Consider the following 20,151-nt stretch of genomic DNA (forward strand, 5'->3'; position numbering starts at 1 on the left):
ATTAATGTCCTGTCTCAACTACTGCCAAATTTCAGTCACTCCAATCCAGGTGCCAGCAGCTTGTCCTTGATCGCTGGCGAAATAATGTTGTTGTAGCTATATTCCTTTCGCTACTCTCCCATTCCCATCCCCCGCTGTGGTAGCCTGGAATCTTTCTCAAGATGGATCCGGGGCTGACAAAAGCAATAACATGAAAGATGTGGCCAGACATTGGGGAAACAACTTCCTCTAAGACTGATAGGGAGTAACTTTGGGAATTGGGGAGGAGGCACACAGGAATTCAAGAACCCCAAAATGACAAAGGATTGACCCCTAGGTGTTCTGACCCAGCCAAAGTTTCTGCAAGCAAACATAAACTCCAAAACTGAACCGTTCACGGCTTTATTCCACAAATAACCCTCTTTGTAGGTAACAGATGGCTTGCAGCCAATTAGTCCAATAAATCAGAGTCTGTAATCATCACACTAACTCCTTTGAACTTTTGCCTTTTGCAAAGGCAAAAGCCGTTTGAAACCAGGCTTATATTCCCTAGAGGGAGTGGCCATTAATTAGCATTCTTACTCCCGAGTCGCCTGTGCTGCTGTTTCATGAATCATCCTGCTCTCACTCACACCCAGCACAGGCTTCTTGCTGGTAGTTAGAATCTTTAATATTATTATTTGCAAACAAAAAGAAAGTTTCTTATTTAGAATAAGCTGTCAGGTGAGTAAAACAGTGATTTTAGGTTAATTGGTTAAACATACATAGTTGGAGAGGTACTCAAATTATTTTAATTAAAACAATAACATATTACATATTCCTGTATTTGTTTAAACATCAATGTTTAGTAACTGAAGTGCATAAACAAAATATCTTTGAAAAAACGAACAAAAGAACTTAAACTGAATATATCAGCTGGGTACACATAAAAAAAACCTTCAGACACAGTCTTCTGCAGCTCACTCATTTTCATACTCATTCTCTTGTTTGTTCATGATCTGGAAAAGTAAAACAAGCTTCCCTACTTTATCATGTCCCAGATGATTTCTCAATTTAGAGTGAAACTTTCTTTAAAACCTCATCAGCAAACATGTATTTTTTGAATGGTTCCCCTTTAGCTCTGAAGTTCATTATAGTTGGCACTAGAGATGGATGATTGCTGGATACTCATGTCATGACTAACTCCTCTTCTTCAGCACTTAAGGTTTGACCCTGGTACTGGATATTGACTATGTTTGCGAGAAAATGAGCTGCAGACGGTGCTTGTCCTATTCACTTTTTAAAATCTTGTAATTTCTGCTTGTCGGTGTGTTCTGTTTTTAAGTGCTCACTTAAGTTCCTTCCAAATTTCAACAGCATCAGCAATAAAATAAATATTTTTCTGGATGTTGTTTAAAGCTTCATAAACAGGTATCAGGATGCTCAGCATATGATCAACATTTCTCTAAAGCCCAATGATGAGGATTTTGGCTGTGATAGTCCCATCTATTTTTTCTCGTTTGCTCACAGTCATCAGAATAAGCCAGTTTTTTATATATTGTTCAAAAGTCCACTACAAAGTTCCATCGTTACCTTGTGGGAGCATTAGCTTGGTTCCACCTATTATTTTCAGAGCTGATGCTTCAAAATGATTGTTGCAGAAGTATTTAGCAATTTCAACAAATTACTCCTTATTTCTGGGACACAGAAATCTTTGGCTAGGAGGTGCATCAAATGAGCACAATTGTATGTTATTAGCTTGGTAGTTTCTTCATGTTGTTCTAAATTTCTTCTCATTTTGAACACATTTGTAGCACTGTTCTGTAACCAAGCTGCATACTTGACATTTGAATATATTTTTTTTGCATATTAACTTTTGCTGCTACTTCTTCTAAGTATGCTGCTGTGTGTGCATTTCCTGAAGTATCAATTATTTCTGCAGGGAATACATTCCCTTCTTCTGTTGTTATACAAGTACATACAATAGGATCATTGTGGACATCAAGACTTTGGTTAACAATTTTACCTTCTAGACTTGTTGATCATTGCATAATTTCTTTATCATATTAATTTCTTTATCATATACTTTATCCAGCAGTTTCCTATAGTTTTTTTTTTCAGTGGACTGTATCTTAGTCTCAGTGACTAAATCATACTAACAAAGTATGGGTTTTCAAGTAGATGGGAAAAAGTGTTTGTTGCATGAATAAAACCGAGCAATTTTTTTCATCAATTAACTTTTTCTGATCTGTAAATTTATCTATGGTGGTGGTTCCAGATGGTTTCTTTCTTTCAGGCAATATATTGCGGATATGTGTAAATGATATGACTGATGCACTATCCTGGAGAGATAACTCTGAAACTATAGAACAAGAGGATGACAATTTAGAAAGTGGATAATTTCCCGAATCTTTTATGTTGATGGTGGTTTCACCTAAACAAAAAAGTCAATGTTATTTTATTATTTAAATCATCTATGCTTATTGTGAATTTCTCATTGTATTCACACACAGTACAGCCTAAAAAGTAATCTTTGCATATTTCAAGTCATTATTTCTTTTTTTGGCAACTGTATAAAAATGCAGTGCCACGCAATTAACAATAGCACATATATGTATGTATGTATGTACGTATGTACGTATGTATATATACACATACACACACACACACATATATATATATACACACACACACACACACACACACACACACATATATTTGTTTTCTTAAGTTTTCGCGGGTACTTACATGTATGGCATTCGGCTTTGTTCGGGTATTTTCCCACGTCATTGTAGTTGTTCTTTTAAAGTTGTAGCAACGTTTCAGCAGAATCTCATCTGCCATCATCAGGCTTCTGTATAGTGTTTGTCTGTGAGTCAGACTTTTACAGTGGTTTCAGATTTAAATTTGGGGCAGCCTATTGCTGTGCCAGAATGTTTTTTTCTTCATCCTGATTGGTTGGGAGTCTTGGTCTGTGTTTATTGGTCTTGGAGTTTGCTGTGTTCTGCTTGATTGGTGTTTCTAATATCTTCTGTCTGTTTTGTGGGTTTTTTTGTGTCTTGATTGGCTGGCAACATTGTGTTCCTGTATTGGAGGCTTTTAGTGCAGCTTGGCTCAGAGTAAATGGACGGCTATCATTTTTTAGGAAGCTAGGTTTCATCTGGGTGCCTGGTTGGGGTGTGTTTGAGCTGGAGGTATCAGGGGGGATCTGTTTGTGCCCAGGTGTTTGCCTGGCTAGTGGTGTGGAGATTTTTTTGTTTGTGAGTGCAGGCTTCCAAATAATTGACAGTCTGGTGGAATCATCTCTTCTATTCATGCTTTCAGGTCTTTTTTCAATCTCTATGGCTTCTCTGATAATTCTGTGGCTGGGGTTTTCTATAGTGGCTAGGGTTTTGGTGCCATTGAAGTTGATGCTATGACCTGTGGCTTTCATGTGTTGGACTAGTGAGGAAGTGTGTTCCAGCTTTTTTACTGCATTTTTGTGTTCATCCAGGCGGTACTTATTCTTCTATTGGTCTGTCCAATGTATGTGGCCGGGCATGATGCACAGGGGACTTCGTATATGCCTTGGTTTTCCAGGTCAATTTTATCTTTGGGGTTTCTAAGGATGGCTGCTATTTTTCTGACTGTTTTGAAGGCAGTCTTGATGTGATGCCTGTGTTGTATCTTACTGATTTTGTCTGTAGTACCTCTTATGTAGGGCAGGACAGCTGTTCCATAGGTCTGTTCATCTTCTAGGTCTCCATTATGTCTCAGTGTGTTTTTGTGGATCAAGCCGGTGATTTTGCTTTTGTGGAAGCCGTTGGCTGTCAGTCCTTTAGTCAGGGTGCATAGTTCAGTCTTTATGTGTGTCTTGTCTGCCAGGCGTTTGGTTCTAGCAATTAGTGTTTTGGCCATGGAGTTTATCTGTGCTGGGTGGTGGTGGGATTGGGCGTTGAGGTAGCGGTTGGTGTGTGTTTTCTTCTGGTATATGGTGTGTCCTAGTGTGCCATCTGTTTTTTTGGAGATTAGTACATCTAGGAATGGTAGTTGTTTGTTTGTTTCAGTTTCCATGGTGAACTTTTGGAGTGTGTGCTGTTTAGGTGTGTTAGAAAATTGTTTAGGTTTTCTTTTCCATGGGGCCAAATCACAAATGTGTCATAGATGTATCTTAACCATAGCTTGGGTTTGTGGGTGGCATTAGCCAGGGCTCTGGATTCGAATTCTTCCATGAACAGGTTTGCAATGACAGGTGACAGTGGTGATCCCATAGGGGCTCCTTCAATTTGCTTGTATCTTTGTCCTTTGTATATGAAATATGTGTTGGTTAAGCAGTGTTCTGTTAGTTCCATGTGGATGTTAGTTCCATGTGTATGAAGCCTGATGATGGCAGATGAGATTCTGCCGAAACGTTGCTACAACTTTAAAAGCACAACTATAATGACGTGGGAAAATACCCAAACAAAGCTGAATACCATACATGTAAGTACCGCGAAAACTTAAGAAAACAAATATATATATTTTTTCTCGTCTGACGAACATAATACAGAAGCCTGATGATGGCAGATGAGATTCTGCTGAAACGTTGCTACAACTTTAAAAGAACAACTACAATGACGTGGGAAAATACCCGAACCAAGCCTAACACCATACATATATATATATATATATATATATATATATAATATTATTATATATATATCTGGGTTTTTGGTATTTGTATGTGGATCTTTGGTTATTCGTTTTCTCCCATGTAGAATTGGAAGTATCTAGGCGACATTTCGATGAAGTCTCATGCATCATCTTCAGGTTAGTCTGTGCTCAGGTTAGACGCGAAGCCAAACAGCAGGATCACAGCTCACCAGCTCAAATCCCCCAGAAACTAAGACTAACCTGAGCACAACCAAGCCCCCATCTGAACAGAACACACCCCCAGCCAATCAGAACGCAGCCAACCCCCCAACCAATCAGAACACAGCCAAACCCCCAACCAATAAGAACACACCCCCACCCAATCAGAACACAGCCAAGCCCCCACCCAATCAAGTCACACCCCCACTAGCAGTTAAAAGGAAGAAGCAGCTGCAAGCTCACATTACTCTGAGAAGCACAAGGCTGAAGACACAAGCCTGAAGATGATGAATGAGACTTCATCGAAACGTTGCCTAGATACTTCCAATTCTACGCGGGAGAAAACCCGAATAACCAAAGATCCATATACATACACACACACACACACACACATATAATTGCTTTAGCATAATATATGGCACTCTAAAAAATATGATGAAATAAAAACAGTTTACCAACCTGAAGGTCCTGAAGGTCCTGTCTCTTCAAACATGGTCCTTTCATCACAGCACTTCTCATGTTGTTGTTTCATTCAGGCCACCATTGCATTGCATTGATTGCATTTTGCATACCTGCTTTACCCGTAGATAGAGGAACTTCATTAAAATATTCCCAAACTGGGTCTCTTTTACGGCTTGCTGCCATTTTGCTCTTCAAGGGAGGAATAAAGCACTTCAAGTTATGTGCAGAAAGTTCACAAGGTTTATAAGCTGCTTAGAAGGTTTCACTTTCATTTTTACTCCTTGCCCTTTCTCCTCAAACTTAGAGCCTGGTACAGATGCATTTCTCTTCAAACAATCATATTGTTTGTAGTGTACATAGATTTGCAAAACAAAGGGGTAAAGGAATATTCCTGAACTTTGCTTTATGATTTATCTCATGGTTACTGTGAAATTGTGTGAATGCATCAATGCAGTGCATGTTATCTCTGCTTGCAAAGCTTGGATTCATTGAATGAGTTTTTAAAAAAAATGTAAATATTGCAGAATATACAGCATCATGCTACATAACTAATCTCTATTTCATGCTGAATAAACTCAATTAATAATGTATCTTAAATTGAAAACTATGTTTAAATAAATTTTTACTCCAAAAGCATTTTATCAAAATAAATGTGATAAAAAAAAATCCGATTTAAATTGTAAAAATCCAGGTTTTTTTAAACATCGATTTTTATCCATCCTGGTATTCATTCTCCCACCTACCCATTGAATGATTGAGATGAGTCAGTATGCTTGGCGTAATGACAAGGTTGACAGTGCAGGAAGCAGGGAAGTCAGGATTGGGAATAGGAGACCACCTCACAGAGTTTAGAGTGGGAGAATCAACCCAGGTAATGATGGGTAGGGGAAGAAATAGGAGCCAAAGGGCAGGCCTTTACAGGTGAAGATGCTCCTGATACTTAATAACAGTAGTATGTTCTGAGGTTCCAAGTTCACACCAGATGCTAAATAGCAGACCCTTGGAGGCCCAGGTCTTTGGCGGCTGCTGCTGAACACCAGGTTTATTAACAAGGGTCCCCTCATTTGTGAGGGAGGAACAAGATAATCTGGTGTGTATCACCAAGACTAGATGACACTAGATGGGAGTATTTCCCTTTTGGAGATGTGCCCAGCTGAGTTTAGGGTTTGGTCCTAGTCTAGGACAACTCTCCATGATCAATTTGCTGCAGCCATCTTGCCATGGCCCTTTTGCAAACGACCATCTTGCCACCAAACAATCCATTCGGGATAATCAACTCGATAAATGTTATCCACCACTGTTTCTTCTACATTATTTACTTCTGTTAATGGAAATAATGTCAAAGAAATAGTGGCGGATAATGCTTGTGTTGAGTTATCCCACATGGATTGTCCATGGTGAATTGTCGCATGGTGAGTTGGCTGTGGCAAGATGGCCATGGTGAATTGTCCCATTCCGTAACCATTTATTTATGTATGTTCCATATTGACATACAAAGATTTTTATTATTGAAATGACAACTGTGGAAATAGTTGGGGTAAAGAATGGAAATATGCCACACCATGCTTTATTGATGGTGCTTTTATGTCAGTGGTGCTATTCTACCAGTTCTGGCATGCCAGTAGCGCTGAAGATCAGCTGAGACCAAACCAGTCCTCTCTGACCAGCTGCTGTTGGGCCCGCCCAGGCTCTCATACTGATCTTTATTCCCTGCTTTTGAAGTGCAGCTGCTTTGCGCGGCACAGATTGCCGCGCGGCAGCTGTTGAAGCTACAGGGAGAGCGCAGGATTGCAGGTGGTTCAGTAGGAAAGCCTTTGCGCGTGCACAGTGTGCGTTTGGTGCACATGTGAAGCACACCCAAGCCACGCCCACCAAACAGGTGGTAAACTTCTTTGAAACCCACCACTGTTTTATGTTGCCTAATAACAAGGGTTCTGTTGTGGGAATAGAAAAGCCAAATTGGAATAGTCAAAACGGGCTTCTCTCACAACCAACCTATGGACCTACTAAGATCAGGCTCCTTCATTGGCGACTATGGCAACAGACATCTACTATTCTACCTGGAAGCACCTTCTGTGGCCAGGCAAAACAACGCATAGAACAATTGGCACACTTACAAATCAGGGAAATTCTATTCAGAAAATACTTGAGACAGAAAAATAAAGCCTACAATGCTGTATTGTTTGTCATTATGCCAACGTTTTATTCATTTCAAGGAATAACTTGCAACACCTCCCTACTCCCAGATTTCTAATCCAGAATAATAACGTTGTTTCAATTCACTGAAAAAGCTATTTTATTGCAAAATAAATTAGAATCATTTACATCACAGGCCCAGGTCTCATTGAGCATATATGTTGAAATTACACTATACCATTTAAGAAGGAAATGGTTTCCTAACTTCATTAGTAGAGGGGGAATACGTCATCATGAACATCCTTTCCGAACAAATTAATTTAATCGTCCCTCCAAGATTTTTTATGAGATTAGTTTTTCCCTTTCCACCCAGCCTAATCCCTGCGCCACAATACAATCGTCCTCTCTGCTATCACCGCGGGGCCTCCGAGCAACCGGAGAGGCCGGAGAGCCCCGGGGCAGAGTCCTAGGAGAGCCCGCCCCTGACTTGCACCACCCCCGGGAACTGAGGCCCGCCTTGTTTGGGAAGCCCTCGATGACACCCTGGGGGCCGGCAGCCTCCCCACTCTCTGGACTGACCTTGCCGCAGGCGCCATCGCCCAATAGCACAAACTTGAGCTGCCTGTTCGCGCCTTCTTCCTCCGATTCCGAGTCCGACATCGCCCGCCGTCCAGCGCAGGAAGTCGCCTTCAGAGGGGGCCCAAAGGCCACCGCGCCGCCGCCGCCGCCATCTTGTCCATTCGGTCGCCCAGGAGACGTTGGACTGGACCAACGCTTCAGCAAGCCGGTGAGGCGGGAAGCGGAGCCGCTGCGGAAGAGGAACGGCCACGGAAGGTGGCGTGCGGAGGAAGTAGGCTCGGTAGTGAGACGAAAAATGAACCGCGGCTGCCCGTGATACCTGCATTGACGTAGTCCCCCCCCTCTCTACATCGATGGTTTCTCCCAAAAACAGAACTGAATGCCATACATACACTGCCTATGGCCACCGGTGGTGGGGGAATGGGTGGTAAAGACGTGCCCTTCCATCTGCACAAACCTTTGGCCGGCCTGTAGGAACCTATTGCCGTGAATGCATGTGGTAGAAATCGGCAGCCACAGACATGAATTGCACTATTTCTGCATGTATTTATTAAAACAAAAAAATATCTATAGCCGCACATCTCATGCACCTTAACGAGGAAACGCTTGGAACCATTGAAACCGTTTGTGTTATTAATATTAGTAAGTGCTTGATCATATTGCACAGCTCTCCAGCTCTGAAATAATGGAACTGATCAGCTGCGAAAGCCCAGCTAGAGGTGACTAGCGCCAGGAGGTAGCAGCATCTAATAACTTCTGGAGAACCTTAGCAGGAATGCTCTACTTCAGGGGTGTCCAACCTTGGCAACTTTAAGACTTGTGGACTTCAACTCCCAGAATTCCTCAGCCAGCAAGCTGGCTGAGGAATTCTGGGAGTTGAAGTCCACAAGTCTTAAAGTTGCCAAGGTTGGACACCCCTGCTCTACTTCCTCCTTGGACGGGAGACCGCCAGGAGATCTCGGGTAGTGACCTAAGCAAAAAGCGTGCCCAGAAATGTGTCCTGAATAGGAAAAGTAATGTTCATGGAGATCCTAGGAGCTGATCTCGATTCTTTCTTTTTTGATAAAAACACCTAGTCTTCATGTGCCCATGTAATTATTAAAGAAGGGGGCTCTTTTTAACAATCTCAACTCAAAGCTCCATACAAGTTCCAACATACCATTGTAAGAGCACATATATATGTGACCCTTTACGGAAAAAGAGAAAAGCTCCATTGTTAACACTGGTTGGCATAAAGTCCTATGCCCAAGAAATATAATGTTATACCATGGCAACTTCTAAATTCAAACAAATATTCAGAACTGCACTTTCTGGCAAGGCAGAAAGCAGCAGTTTTCCAGACCAGTCAGAAGGGAAGATCAGTCTAGGCCACAGGTGTCATAGATAGCAGAAAAAGACACAGGGGTCCATCAATTCTGTCCTTTGAGGGTTTTTTATTTATTAGTTTTTAATTATTTTTATTTACGTTTTTATTTTATTTTTTAAATTTTTGTCAGATGAAAGACGTGTTTAAACTCAGTTATCACTGATGAGTGACTCACTATCTCTGCCAGAAGTTTATTCCATCCTTCCACTACTGTTATTGTGAAGTAATACTTTCTAACATGTTTTAACTTCTCTCTAATCGGTTTGAGGTTATGTTCCCATGTTCTTGATTTTTGCTTAATATTGAAAATACTGCCTTCTAGAACTTTATTCACACCCTTAATATATTTGAAGATTTCAATCATGGTGTCCCCCCGCTTTCCGTTCTGTCCTCCATGTCGTACTTATCCAGTTCCTTCTCTTGGTATGTTTTGTTGCCCATCTCTAGACTAGCTCAATCTTATTAATATCTTTTTTTGAGTGAGGTGTCTGGAACTTCACAGTATTCCAAATGGAATCTGACTACATAGCGGGATTAGGGCCTCCTTTTTTTTTTTCTTGCTGGTGATCCCTCTAGTGATGCATCCCAAAATTTTGTTTGCCTTCACAGCTGCCTGGCCACACTGTTAACTCATTTTTCAGTCATCTGCTATGAGCACACCAAATCCTTTTCTTCTGTTGTTCTGTACCCCCAATATTATACACTGCCAGAGGATTCTTTTTATCCGAAAGCATGATATTGACATTTGGAAACATTGAATTGTAGTTTTCACATTTTTTACCAATTTTCTCAGCAGTGCCAAATTGTTTTCATGTTATGAAAACCCTCAAGACACAGCAACTCTACTATACATCTTTGTGTCATCAGCAAAAAGACAAGCCTTACCTAATAATCCTTCTATTTTACCACTTACATGCATTTATTTATTTATTTTATTTATTTGATTTGTCAATTGCTTACAAGATAATAGGTATAAGTATATACATAGTTATGAATACATGAAATGGGTACATATAAGAAAAATAAAAGAAACAATAGGACAGGGACGGTAGGCACGTTGGTGCGCTTATGCATGCCCCCTACAGACCTCTTAGGAAAGGGGTGAAGTCAATAGTAGACAGTCTAAGGTTAAAGTTTTTGGTGTTTGGGGAAGAAACTACAGAGTCAGGTAGAGTATTCCAGACATTGACCACTCTGTTGCTGAAGTCGTATTTCCTGCAATCAAGTTTGGTGCGGTTAACCTTGAGTTTGTATCTATTGTGTGCTCTTGTGTTGTTATGGTTGAAGCTGAAGTATTCATTGACAGGTAGGACACTGCAATGTATGATTTTATACACCATACTTAGATCAGACCGAAGACGGCGTAATTCAAGGTTTTCTAGGTCTAGAATTTCAAGTCTGGTGGCATAAGGTATTCTACAATGAGTAGAGGAGTGGAGAAGTCTTCTTGTGAAATATTTCTGGACTTTTTCAACTGTGTTAATATCAGACATGTAATGTGGGTTCCAGACTGATGAGCTGTATTCGAGTATTGGTCTAGCAAATGTTGAACAGGATCTAGGACTGAGTCTTGTGGTACACTGCTAGTGATTGGTCTCTGTTCAAGCAGTGCTCCATTAACAATTACACACTGGGATCTATCCCTGAGCCAACTTCCTATCCGCTGAATCACCCAGTGGTTAAGCCCTAGCCTGTACAACTTTTTAATGAGCTCATTATGTGGAACTGTATAAAATGCTTTGCTAAAATCAAGATAGGCTATGTCCACAGCATCATCTTTGTCCAGAGCATCATCCAGTACATTTATGACATTTGTGACATTTAACATTAATTTGAAAAGTGAATCAATTTAGTTTCACATGATCTGCCTTCATGCTGCTTTGGGCCCATCTAGTTGTGCATTTTTAAGTGTTCATTAATCCTTTTTTTCAGGAGTGATTCCATTAACTTTACTACTACAGATTTTAAGCTCACTGGCTCAAGTTTCCAACTTCTTCCCTAGCCACCTTCTTGTGAATGGGTACAATATTAGCTGTTTGGAAGACTTGGGGAACTTCACTTGTTAGAAGAAACTGGTTAAACAGATCAGTTATTGGTCCAGAACCACACCTAGAAGTTCCCTAAGAATTCTAGGATGAATACCATCTGGACCACTGCATTATTAAGCTTTAAGCAGGCTAGCTCACCTGCCACCTCCTCTTCTGAAAACCCTGGAAAAGAACCTCCCCTGCTCGGACTAGTATGATCCTCCAGACTATTTTTGGTACATTTTGTTTTAATATCTATTTCTGAGAAGACTGAACAGATAGATGTATTTGTTTTGATAGTTTGCTATAATCAGGTCCCCCTTAATATAAGAATTATTTGCATTTTTTATTTTAGTAATTACACAGCTTCTCATACACGCTGCTAAGAGAGTCCAGGAATGGGATATGACTCCTCCTCCTGAGATCATAGAGATGGTCTGCCACTATAAAAACCATCAGCCTTGGCTGCTCACCATCTTTTTGACTCAGCTCTTGACTTAGAGCTTTGTCTCTGGAAGGTCATCTGAGCTTAAAAAGATTTGGAAATAGTTTTAAAAGAACTTGCAGAAGCATTTCCTTTGCTTTTGTGGCCTGCTGCTGCTCCCAGGATGGTTTGAGCACAGCTGCAGGAGGACGGGGGATCCGCCCTCCAGTAGTGTGCTGCCTCGTTGAGGGGCTGCAGCTACAGGGAGCGTTCCTTTGAGCCTCCCACACAGTCAGAAAGTTGGATTGTGCTGCTGCTGATCTTCCCCACTTCACAGCTGACGCAGGGGATAATTATCACCTCTTTACAGCTGTTTCGGCAAGAACAAGGTAGCTTGGGCCTGCAAGTACCTATTGAGCTGGAAAGGTTCTGAGCCTATTTCTAGGCTGCTGCATGTGGTGGGTGGCCATTTTGGAAGACCAGGTGGCCATTTTGTCTCTTCAGGAATGGAGTGTTGATCGGGCCTCACAGCTCTAAGGCTCATTTGGACCTCACTACAGGCTGCACTTAACATGGAGAAGCTCACAGCGCCTCCTGTGCCTGCCCTGTTGGCATGATGGAAAAGGAAGCAGCACATACAGGCTCTAAGGGGCCAGAAGAACCTCAAGCCCCTGCTAAGAAAAAGAGTAAGAAAAGGGGGCATTTGACCAACAGAGAAATGGCTGCTAAGCTTAAAGCCAAAGCCCTAGCTCCAAAAAAGACTTCCAAATCTGAGCTAAGGGCTGAGAAGAAAAGGCATGCTGCTTTAGAAAAGCAGTTTGAGAAGACCTTGGGAAAGATGAGAGATCAAATGCAACAGGCCTCCAAACCTGGGGAACTGCAAGTTGACTCTGATATATCTGCAAGAGGGGGGGCAGTGGCTTTCACCTCTGCTAGCCACCTTTTAGCTTGGTCCTCTGAGAGGGTGGAGGAGGAGCTTATGCCACAGGATTTGAGTAGGACAGGCCCTTCAGACAGACAGCCTGGGCCCCAGGGCCATCTTTTCCCATAGGTCACTTGGCCCATGGGGTCACAGGCCTAGGCCTGAAGCTTCATATACTCCTACAGCTGCTGGGCTTTGCCCACCAGATTCCCCCCTCAGGGCACAGGCCTGATGATATCAGGGATATGGTGGCTGTTGCCATCAGACAGGGCATAACTGAGGGGTTTCATCAACTCCTGCAACCCCAAGGGGGGCAGTCCTTGCTTTCTTCCTTATCCCAGGGGGTCTCTTCATCTTATAGAAGCTTCCCTAGTCAGCTGCTAGCTTACTCAGATTGGTGAGAAGAGGAAGAAGGAGATTATGCCAACCCTCCTGATCACAGCTGTTCCTTTCCCTCTGAGGAGGAGGGGGGTGAAATAGTGGGTTCCAATATGACTCAGGAGGAAGAGTTTAGAGCTGATCAACCTTCCTCTTCTGGGGTTTTCAAACCTTCTCTCTTCAAACCTCTCTTGCACAAAGCCTTAGTTATGGCACAATTGACACCTGAGGAAGTGGCCCCAGAACCTCAGACGGCCTCTACAGGCCCCAGTGATCCTCTGTTCACCATGGTGAAATTCTCCCTTCCTTGATTTAGTTAAGGAACAGGGAGCCTCCCCTGGGTCTGGCCCTCGGCCTTCTTCGCATGATAGGCGTTTTTACAATGTGGGCCTGGCCTTAGCCAGTGCCCTGATTGTCCCTTCAGTAGATGTCCCAGTGATTGCCTCCTTCTCATCGGGCACGCCCACCGAACCTGAGGATGTGCTGAAGGCAGAAGATAGAAGGTCTGAGCAGACCCTCAGGCGCACCCACCAGGCTGCGGCTTGGGCTATCAGGGCATCTACAGCAGCCTCATTTTTCACAAGATCCTCACTTCGCTGGCTCCGGCAGCTACAAAAGAGGCTCCTGGCCAGTGATTTCAGGGCACATCAGGATCTTGCTGCTGTGGAATTTACAGCAATGTGACCTTGAATTTTGCCAAGTTCGCCTCCAGGGCCATGGCTTTCTCTGTAGCGGCCAGATGGCTCCTTTGGCTGCGGAATTGGTGGTCAGATGTGCATCGTAAATGGAAGTTGGCATCAGACCTTTGCTCTGAAGAAAAGCTGTTCGGCGACGCTCTGGAGCCTAACTTGGTCGAAACTGTTAATGGTGCAGACTTTTTATGTTGAATACCTGCCATTCTAAGTCTCCTCTGGAATTTATTATTTGTAAATTCCGCACCATTATCTGTTATAAGAGTTACTAATTTCTTTTTAGTTTTCCTCTCTGCAAATTTTAACCAATTAAAGAAATGTGTATACGTTTCAGTTTTTCTCTTCATTAGAAAACAGAAACCATACCTAGAATAGTGGTCCATTATGCTTAATATGTATCTAGCACCACCTACACTTGGCTTTTTAGGACCTATTATATCGGCAAATACTACCTCTAAAGGCTCTTTGGTAGTAAATCCATCAACTCTATTTGCCGGTATAACTTTGCTTTTTTTTTTTATTACAAGCAGAACATTGCAAATACTTATTACAAGGTTTCAAACTTATTCCTTTAGATAGTTGAACAGTTCTCTTAATCATTTTAAAATTTAAATGACCTAGCCGTCGGTGTAACAAGTGAATACATTCATTATGAGGTTTCTTATTATCATAAATCGTGTTAGCCACCTCTAAACCATTATCATTTAACACATATAAGTCACCTCTTAAAGATGCAGTAATTTTCTTACCTTCTTTTTCAATTAAACAAGTATCTCCCCTAAAGGTAATTATGTATCCTAATCTAACCAACATTCTAACTGAAAGCAAATTAAATTTAAGTTGAGGTACATATAACATTTTTATGTTCTCATTTATACTAGAACAATGAGCAATACCTTCACCTTTTGCCTTCATTTTCCATCCGTTTACCAATGAGATATGCTGTGAACTCATGGACATTTTTACAATTTTTTTGTTATCATTTGTAATACAGTGGGATGCACCACTGTCAACCACCCATAAATTATTTTTTACAACTCCATTACTATACATTGCTAACTCATAATTCTTATTTCTTCTTTGATGGCTTACAGCATTCTGGCTTGCTTTCTGGCGTTTTGGTTTCTTACAAAATCTTGCCAAATGTCCTCTCCCTCCACAATTAAAACACTTTTTAATTGCGTATGCAGTAGGAGATTCATTATTTTCCTTTTGAGGTTGCTCCCTCCTTAAATGATCTCTTTCAAGCCTTCTTCTGGCCTCTTCAATCAATCTGCCAGTGATATCAGTTAAAGTTAGGCTTTCTTTAGGCAATATTTCAAGGGAAGTTACGTAGTCATCAAAACTTTTGTCTAATGAAGATAGAATTATGTAGACCTGATGTAGTTCAGAGAAAACTAGCTCCTTCTCATGAAGTTCTTGGAAAATGCTTTTCATAGTATTCAAATGACTCAGCATATCACCATTCTTTTGGAGATACGTGCGGAAAAGCTTCCGTGTTAGATTTATGTGAGCACCAATGTTATCTCTGACATAAATCCTCCTCAGTTTTTGCCAACACCCAACAGCTGTTTGCTCTCCGCGTATATGAACAAGTTGCTGATCAGATAGTGTTAGTCCTATGATGCAAAGAGCTTGTTCATTTTTCTGTTTAAAATCTTCTATCTTTTTACTATCTTCCTCATCTTCAGAATCCCATTCTTCTACGTTTGGTGGGTTTTCAATTATGTTCCACAGACCTTCTCTTCGTAGAAGTAGACTACATTTCATAAACCATGAAACATAGTTTGTTCCATCCAGCTTGGATATAAGGGACAAACTTTGTAGACTGACTTGTGCCATGTTTCACTATATGGATATAAAACTATAATTGATAAAACACAGCTGTCTGTTTACTGTAACGTGTAACAACACAAAATCTCACTTTTTACATAAACCTGTTTTTATCCTAGTTAAACTGACTTTGCAGTCTCTCTGGGCCCATAACCAGTATTAAGCCTGTCTTCCCCGACGGGTGTTAAGGAAAACAAACTAAACATAATGTGCAGCGAAGTCAGATAGGAAGACAGGTAAATCTGTGAGATAAGTTTTCTAGTTAACACGCAGTAAAAATACAGATACGCTTGTGCTATCAAAAATATAGTTTATTCCATTTAAGAATTATAGCATAGTCAATATAAACGGTCCATTAGTCATATATCAATTTCAGTCAAGTCTTGTCGGGGATACTCTATTTGCAAAGTCCGTGTTGAATAGCCAATGTCAGTTCATTTACAATAAATCAGTCCAATCTTTATCTTCTCTCCGTTGAGAAAATCAACACTCCTTTTTCTCTCCCCGTTCCAGCAAGAACGCAGTCATCAATCCATCCAGTAATTAGGGATCAGTAAGCCAGAGAGAGAGAGCTGCAATTGCTTCGCTTCTTATATTGTGCTTTTACAACCACACCCTTAATTACATTCTTGCAGTTAAAGTTACACACACTTTAACTAACAAACCATGATACCATATTTATTATTTTTACCCAAACCAGTTAGGGTAAACAATGTTATCCCTAACAGAAACCAAGGACAAACGCAAGATTCTATCTACGGCAGGGAAGAGATCGGACTATTGTCCCAGTTCATACTACCGACCCCCTTCCTTCAGGTCTGAATCTGCATCGCAATTCTCCAGAGGCCAGAGATCTTTTCTGCATCACCAAAAACAATGTCCTGAGGCTTCAGGCAGGCAGCAACAGGCCCCGGTAAACGGCCCTTTCGAGAGGGAGGAGGTTGTTCATTCCGACGCTCGAAGTAAAGACCCAGTTGGACCCCCCATCAGAGGCCGTTTGGCTTTCTTCGCCTCAAGATGGGAGGAGTCGACATCAGATGCCTGGGTACTTAAAACAGTGAGATTTGGCCTGCAGCTTGAGTTTGTGTCTCCATCCCCGTAATTTTTTGTTCGATGTCCTATGTTGAGGGACAGCTCTAGACGGGCCCTCATGGAATCGGCCATTCAACATCTGGTCGATATTCGGGCCATTGAGCCAGTTCCGATGGAGCAACGAGGATTGGGTTTGTACTCTCGCCTCTTCATGATCCCGAAGGCCTCTGGGGGGTGAAGGGCCATACTCAACCTGAAACTCCTAAACAAATTTATTCCGTACAGGCGTTTTAAAATGCAAACTCTGCATTCCATTTTAGAGAGCGTTCAAGAGGGTGATCTCCTTTCCTCCATTGATCTCACGGAGGCTTACCTCCATATTCTTATCTGGCCTCATCACCGTCAGTTTCTCTGTTTATGGTACCAGAACATCCATTTCCAGTACCAGGCCCTTCCCTTGGTCTTTCATCGGTACCCAGGGTCTTTATAAAGATGCTGGCAGCTCTGGCAGCTTCGCTGAGGTCTATTCCAGTGAGGGTCCAGTGTTATCTGGACGACATCCTGATCTAGTCAAAGTTGGCCAGATCTTTGCATCACACTACAATGCCTGCAAGACCACGGCTTCTCAATCAACCTGAAGAAAAGCCACTTCTCCCGTACGACCAGGCTGTTGCATCTTGGGGCAATCATCGATACTTCCCGCTGCCAAGTTTTTCTCTCTCCAGACCGTGGGGAGAGCCCCAATGCCCTTGTCATCCAGATCTGACGCCAGCGCCCTGTTCCCCTGTCTCAGCTCCTGCATTGGCATTGTCCCGTGGGCCTGCCTTCATGTCTGTGCACTCCAGTGGTTCCTGCTGCCATTCCAATGGGCAGGCACCAGCCACTCATCTATCAAAGTGCAGGTTCCACCACAGGTCCTTCATTCCTTCAGGTGGTGGCAATCTCAGGCAGTATGGTGGGGCCTCCCCTTCAAGGAGCCAGACAGGGTCCTGCTCACTACGGATGCCAGTCTTCAAGGCTGGGGAGCCCATCTAGAGGGCTAGATTGCTCGAGGATGCTGGTCTCGGAGACAGAGCTTGTCCTATAAATTGGCTCGAACTCAGGGCCATTTTCTTGGCCCTGAAACATTTCCGGCACAGGGTGGTGGGTTGTCACGTTGTAGTCATGACAGACAATGTGGCCGCAAAGGCCCATGTCAACAGATGGGGGGACCAGGTCCAAGGCCCTCATGGGGAGATGGGGCAGAGAGACATCTTCTGTTCATCAAGGCAGATCTCATAACAAGGGTAGACTATGTCCAGGCCGACTGGTTGAGTTGGTCCCAGGTCGATCATGCAGAATGGAGTCTCCATCCGTCATTATTTCTGGATTTGTCCCACAGGTTCAGTACCCCAGCAGTGGATCTCTTTGCCACTCCCCTCAATGCTCAGGTAAGCAGATTCTTCACCAGGCTTCCAACCCAGGGAGTGGAAGGGACCAATGCACTTCGGAGTCGCTGGCCTCCAGCTCTCCTTTATGCCTTTCCCCCTCTTCCAGTAATTCTGGCTGCAATCTGGAAGTTGTTGGAGGAGAAGGTGGAGCTGATTCTTCTGTCCCCCCATTGGCCCAGGAGACCCTGGTTTGCAGATCTGGTGAATCTGTCATAGACCAGCTGTAGAGGATCCCAGACAACAGGATCTCCCTGCAGCAGGGGGCCTTGATTCACCCGGACCTTCAGTGGTTCCAGTTAGCTGTTTGGCACTTGAGCGGCAATCTATGAGGGAGGCCAATTTTTCTGATAGGGTGATAGACACCATTCAGGCCTCCCGCAAGCCGTCCACCTCACCCATCTACGATGCTACCTGGAAGGTCTTCTGTTCATGGGCTGTTAAGTTGGAAATTGTACCTTCCTCAGCTTCTTTGGCAGAGGTGTTAATGTTCCTTCAGGATGGGCTTGATAAAGTCCTCACCCCTAATACTCTTCGCCACCAAGTTGCCGCTCTTTCCTCTGTTTTGTCCTGGATGGGTTTTTTCTTTATCTCATCATCCCTCTGTACACAGGTTTCTATGGGGGGCTGCTAATCTTTGCCCTCCCGTGGTTCACAGATTTCCCACGTGGGATCTTCCTAAAGTTCTATGGGCTCTCACGGGTCCTCCCTTTGGACCTCTTAGAACAGTGTCTCTACAACTCATGACATTTAAGGTGGCATTTTTGGTGGCCATCACTTCAGCCAGGAGGATGTCGGAGTTGGCGGCCCTCTCCATTAGACAGGACCTTTGTGTGTTGCATGAGGATAGGGTGGTTTTCAGGTTAGATCCATCATTTGTTCCTAAGATAAACTCCTGGTTTCACCGGGCGCAAGAAGTTGTCTTGCCAAATTTCTGCCCAGGACCATAACATGAGTTAGAGCACAGATGGCATAAGTTGGACATAAGGTGGGCCCTCAAGATCTACATCAAGAGGACTGCTGAATTTAGGAGATCAGAGGCTATGTTTGTGTCATTTCATCCCACCTCCTTTGGAACCAAGGTGGCTCCTTCTATGATTGGGAAGTGGATTCGGACTTGCATCTCCAAGGCCTACAAAACTTTGTCCCTGCCAGTTCCTACGAACATCACAGCTCACTCCACTAGGAGTGCGGCTACTTGGGCTGCCTGGTCTTCTCAGGCTTCGCTGGAGATTTGCAGGGCTGCTACCTGGGCATTTCCTTCGCCATTTATACGACATTATAGGTTGGACTCCTTTGCTTCGGCAGATGCCTCGTTTGGAAGGAGGGTGCTTCAACAGGTGGTACCACAGTCAGAGTGACCTACCCAGACGTTGACCCTCCCATGGGCATGCAGGCTTTGGTATGTCCCATTCCTGGACTCTCTTAGCAGTGTGTATGAGAATGGGCATTGGTAGAATTACCTGAGAACACCCTTTCTATATACGCTGCAAGAGAGTCCAGGAATGGGATATGACTCCAGCCCCATCCTAGTTCGTCTGGGAGGGGGTGTTTTGTTATGTTTACTTGTTTACCTTCCAGAGACACGTTATGTCTCTCAAGAATCTTCGCCTAAAAGATGGCGAGCAGCCAAGGCTGATGGTTTTTATAGTGGCAGACCCAGCTCTATGATGTCAGTAGGAGGAGTCATATCCCATTCCTGGACTCTCTTGCAGCGTATATAGAAAGGGCGTTCTCAGGTAATTCTACCAACGCCCATTCTCTCCTTTTGTCACTAAGGTATCTAAAAAGGTATTATCCCCCTTTTTAGTAAATTTAGCTAGTTCCTCTATCTGTGCTTTAGCAGCACTAATAACTTGTTTGGTTTCCTTCTGTATGTTCTTATACACCTCTCTATCAGCTACATTTTCACTGTTCTTATATTATCATGTTCTGGTACGTGCTAATTTTTTCTTCTTTACTATTGTGCCTACATCTGCTGTGAACCAGAGAGGATTCTCTTTCTTTTCCTTTTATTAATGTGCCTCACATAGAAGCTAGTTGCCTATGGTAACAGTAACAGAGTTGGAAGAGTCCTTGGAGGTC

The 20,151-nt window shown here is 42.9% G+C and overlaps 2 protein-coding genes and 1 long non-coding RNA gene across 4 annotated transcripts in view; 1 reads left to right on the forward strand and 2 right to left on the reverse strand.

Annotated features, from left to right (window-relative positions):
• The window catches only part of RAB28 (RAB28, member RAS oncogene family), a 139,887-nt gene extending 131,748 nt beyond the window's left edge, over positions 1-8,139 (reverse strand). For both annotated transcript variants that reach the window (XM_087963688.1, XM_087963689.1), the window contains exon 1: positions 7,966-8,139. In XM_087963688.1, the coding sequence (XP_087819814.1) occupies positions 7,966-8,046 (81 nt within the window). In that variant the 5' untranslated portion in view covers positions 8,047-8,139. The remainder of the gene's footprint in view (positions 1-7,965) is intronic.
• CC2D2A (coiled-coil and C2 domain containing 2A) overlaps positions 1-20,151 on the forward strand; it is a 1,114,036-nt gene that overhangs the window by 661,681 nt on the left and 432,204 nt on the right. The window lies entirely within an intron of this gene.
• Positions 366-7,954, reverse strand: LOC148130769 (uncharacterized). The gene is made up of 3 exons (XR_015749299.1): positions 7,154-7,954; positions 5,248-5,439; positions 366-2,392 (listed from the first exon to the last, which is right to left on the reverse strand). It is a non-coding gene; the product is annotated as an uncharacterized LOC148130769 (long non-coding RNA).

This window comes from Notechis scutatus, chromosome 4 (assembly GCF_049901735.1).
Source record: "Notechis scutatus isolate UNSWTSFEM ecotype Mainland chromosome 4, rNotScu1.2, whole genome shotgun sequence".
Classification (NCBI taxonomy): Eukaryota; Metazoa; Chordata; class Lepidosauria; order Squamata; family Elapidae; genus Notechis; species Notechis scutatus.